Source organism: Colletes gigas, unplaced genomic scaffold (assembly GCF_013123115.1).
Source record: "Colletes gigas isolate AHSC1104 unplaced genomic scaffold, ASM1312311v1 Colletes_gigas_Sc00224, whole genome shotgun sequence".
Classification (NCBI taxonomy): Eukaryota; Metazoa; Arthropoda; class Insecta; order Hymenoptera; family Colletidae; genus Colletes; species Colletes gigas.
In genome coordinates, this window is record NW_025106847.1 from 15554 (window position 1) to 19426 (window position 3873).

The 3873-nt window shown below is 43.5% G+C and overlaps 1 protein-coding gene across 1 annotated transcript; it reads right to left on the minus strand.

Moving 5' to 3' along the window:
* Positions 1–1486: 1486 nt before the first annotated feature.
* On the minus strand, positions 1487–2698 carry LOC122404361. Its single transcript, XM_043408295.1, has one exon. It carries the CDS (start codon positions 2696–2698, stop codon positions 1487–1489), a length of 1212 nt encoding a protein of 403 aa, XP_043264230.1.
* Positions 2699–3873: the final 1175 nt, after the last annotated feature.

Below are 3873 nucleotides of genomic sequence, written 5' to 3' on the forward strand. Positions count from 1 at the left end.
CGCAGTCGCCTAAAAGGCACCCACGGCCCACGTAACCGTGCGGCCATTTCTGGCCCCACTGGTCGTTGTTGTTGTGGCGGTTGTGGTGAGCCCTAGAACATACAATCATTGGGATAATATTAACACATTAAGCATTAATCAATCAAAAAACAATACAAAGTATTACATACCGGCGGCGGCGAGGGAGGCGGCGAGGAGGGTGGCGAGGCAGCCGGTTGGAGCCTCTGCGAATTCTAGAATATAGAAATGATATATTACTTACGATGCGATAATTGTATGAAAATAATATTGTGTACATACCTCAGACCTGCCCCACATATCGAATGCAAATGAGCTCGCTGCATCTCCTGCCTCTTGAACGTAAACCTTTATCTTGAAAGATGCATAGCTTTGCAAAGTAGGATGTCTTTGTTCTTCATGTTCTTCGAAATCTACACCCTCCTTGCACGCCTTTCGCCGAAGTCGTTGCTACGCGAATACACAATATCGTGTTCGCGACACGCTGCGTCCAACGGATTAAAATTACTTCGAACCTCTATCATACCACTTTGAACGCGTATCGAACATCTGTCATACCACTTTGAACATCTATCGTACCACTTTGATCATGTATCGAATGTGTATTGAACCACTCTGAACATCTATCAAACGTCTATCATACCACTCTGAACATGTATGGTACCACTTTGATCGCATATTGAACCGCTTCTACATAATAGTAATTATAACTATAGTCTTAATCTAGCGTACATCATGTGCAGGAGGTTAGGTTGGGGAGGGTGAAGAAACAAAATTTTTTATATATTAAAAATTGATTATATTTATTTACGCATTTCTCTCTGGCGTTTAGACCACCAGTTGAATATTTTAAATACATTTTGCATGGCACAATGCTTTGCGTGTCTGTCACATCGTAAGGTATTAAGTGCATTTAGCTTTTTTAGAGATATGGTATCCTCGTAGTCCATGTCCAGTGTCTCAATGATCACGCTCGCTCGCGCATTTTCATCGAGGAAATCCGCAAGCCAGTCTCGTTTCTGCAGCCCTTTAACATATGCGATATGCGGTGCGTCATCTTCTTCATCGACCGCATCGACAACAGCTTTCGTAATTAGCTGTTTAGCCATACTGTACGGAACGTCTCCATCTTCCCACCGTAGTCCGTGATGTTTTGCCGTCAACCACCGGATGCATGATTTGTCAGATTTCGTAAGAAGATATTGCGGCATCGAACTCCCAAATATATAATGCGAGAGAATTGTTCCTTTTCGTAGGACAGCCACTTCCTTCACAACAAATCTTCCATCAACACTGAACCCTTGCAGGTCAACAAATGTTGGTACGGTCATTATCGGAACAATTTAGAGATCCGCTCACTTCCAAGACAGGCGGGAGAATGCGGTCTTTCTCGTAAAGCATCTCGATTTTCATGATGAAAATTTGTACGAATTTGGCACACGAGAGGGCAAGTAAGTAGCGTTGGGATTTAATTGATTTTGCGCACCACGTTTGTCAGCGGATTGTATTCAACCACCCGATCATGCAAAATGAGACAGTAGGCCGTAGTATTTGCTGGCACATTCTCTTTACAATCGAATTCTATGCGCACGTCCACGGTGCTATTCTTGATCGACTCATTTTGTCGCGAGCAGTCAATCACCACGAGGGGGCCAAATTGTAAAAATTGGGCAACGGTGAATAATGCCTCGTTGCAACTATGTCCGTAATACGATTTACGGAAATGCGTATACATGCTAAACAAGATGGCGTGTCTATTCTTGTCAAAGTCCAAGTTCATGTCATCGTACGGATAAAATTCCGAGTTGAGAAACAGTTTTACATTGGTCAATTTGCAGTGGTCAAACCGAGTAGCATCTTCGGTCATCACATTCTTTCGAGCAGTCTGTAGAGCAAAGAGAACATATCGCGGCTTCTCCAGCTGTGCGGCTGCCTTGACGGCCCACGAATGCTTGGTGGTGCTCTGTAAGAGAGGATACTCGTACAGATCCCACGAGCGAAAACTAATGCTCAGGTTTTGCCCACTTTCCAAAGCATGTAGCAGCGATAGCTTATTAACATCGTTTAGCGTCACATGAGGCATCCGCCATTGCACTTTAAGTAATTCAATTTCTGGTTCCAACGTTGGAGACCCAATTAGAGAATTGTTATCGTTGCGCGATCGTATTAAAATCAATTCGTGACGCGCATTAATAACCATGCGTTTGTAGTCCTCGCAAAATCCCAGCAAATATTTGAGCGGGACGCAAAAATTGAAATGATTTTTCACTACCAACTCATCGCGTCGTTTCAAGCCCCATCCAGCATTCTCCATATTTTTGTCTTCATCGGATGTCAGTGATACATAATTTTTAAGCGTGCTAGTTATTCCAACGTTTCTGTTGCGATCAATCTCCACACCATTCAGCTCATATCGAATCTCATCAAATATGAACGCCATGCAATTATTTCCCAACATCACCGTTGAAGCATCATTTGGCTTATGTATCGTCAATTTCCCCTCCACGTAGAGGAAACTTTCACACGGCAATGTGTATAAATCTTGCTGTTGTATAGGTATTCTTATCTCATCACTGTGTCCAAACGTTGTGTTAACGTATGGGTTGTATGTGTGAGTCTCGAGCTTAACAATGCGATCATCAAACGTCGGCTTCCCTCCAATGCTTAGAATGTCAGCCATTTTCAACTTAAATGCGCACAATGAATCCCAATGATTTCAAAAATGCAATGTTTGCAGCACTGAGCCTCTTCGTTTTAGCGTACTCAGGGCTGTTGTTGTTGTTGTTGTTGTAGACAATTTCGTTTGGAAGAAACGTGTTTCTGGAGTCGTTCAACACAAGCATCTCATTCGTTCGCACCACAGGTATTATCGTCGCACGTGCAGTCTGATGGTAATCTCTTCACCTCGAAAATCCAGCAATCGTCCGTTTTGATCCACAACGCGTATCGTTAGATCCGTAATGATCCTTGCGGTGATTGGAAGGTAAATGATCTGTGCGGGCGTTTCCGATATCTTATATCCGGGCGGGACTCTCGGAGAAAATTCATGTATCGTATGTACACGCTTCCCATTGTTGTACGCGCCAGCGGTCACACTACATTCAATGCGAATAATGTTTACGCTCATGATATTAATCGGGTCGTCCGATTCGTGCCACTGCCCCGGTTCTAATTCCCGATTCGCCGAGAATCCCAATAGCGATCCAATGTTATTGGGTTTCGTAAAGTCTACGGCAAACGAGCAGTACAGCTCGCTTTTCATGGTGTTGTTGTTGGGGCGTAACACTATAGGATACATATCATTGTCACCATCATCATCGGTACCATCGAGATTTTTAGGATATCGCTCAAGTAATCGCTGCTTCAAATACTTGGCAATGGCGTCTAGTTCGTAGGAGCCGTGGGGAATCGTAATGTATTCGTGGCCAGTGTCGACGCTGTTGTTGTTGGTGTCATAGTTTGTGGTGAAGTAGAATTTATCGTTGCTCGAGTCGATGTTGGGTATTGTATGATACGTTTCAAAGGTTGTTAGACCAAGCTCGTAATCATCGTCGCTCAAATCTATGGGTGGAAAGTAGCTTACAACGAGGGTGCTACTCTTGCCAGTTAGAGTCAATGTTAACGACATATTCCGAGAAACTGCTCGACTAGTACTGAATCAGAGTGGCGGGGGACAATCCTTAAATTTGGTGCCAATCGTTTGTAGAAAGCGTAGACATAGTTGTCCACAATTGCTCTGATCATACTCCTGATAAGACGTTCGATTGTATTCAATTTTCACATCATCATTATCCAAATATTGTGTCAATTCCTTAGGCGGTCGAAGATTGCCAAAGCTGTCGAAGTATACAGCTC

Coding starts and splice junctions, on each gene's coding strand:
- LOC122404361 (XM_043408295.1), bottom strand. CDS start 2,698: ATGGCTGACATTCTAAGCATTGGAGGGAAGCCGACGTTTGATGATCGC.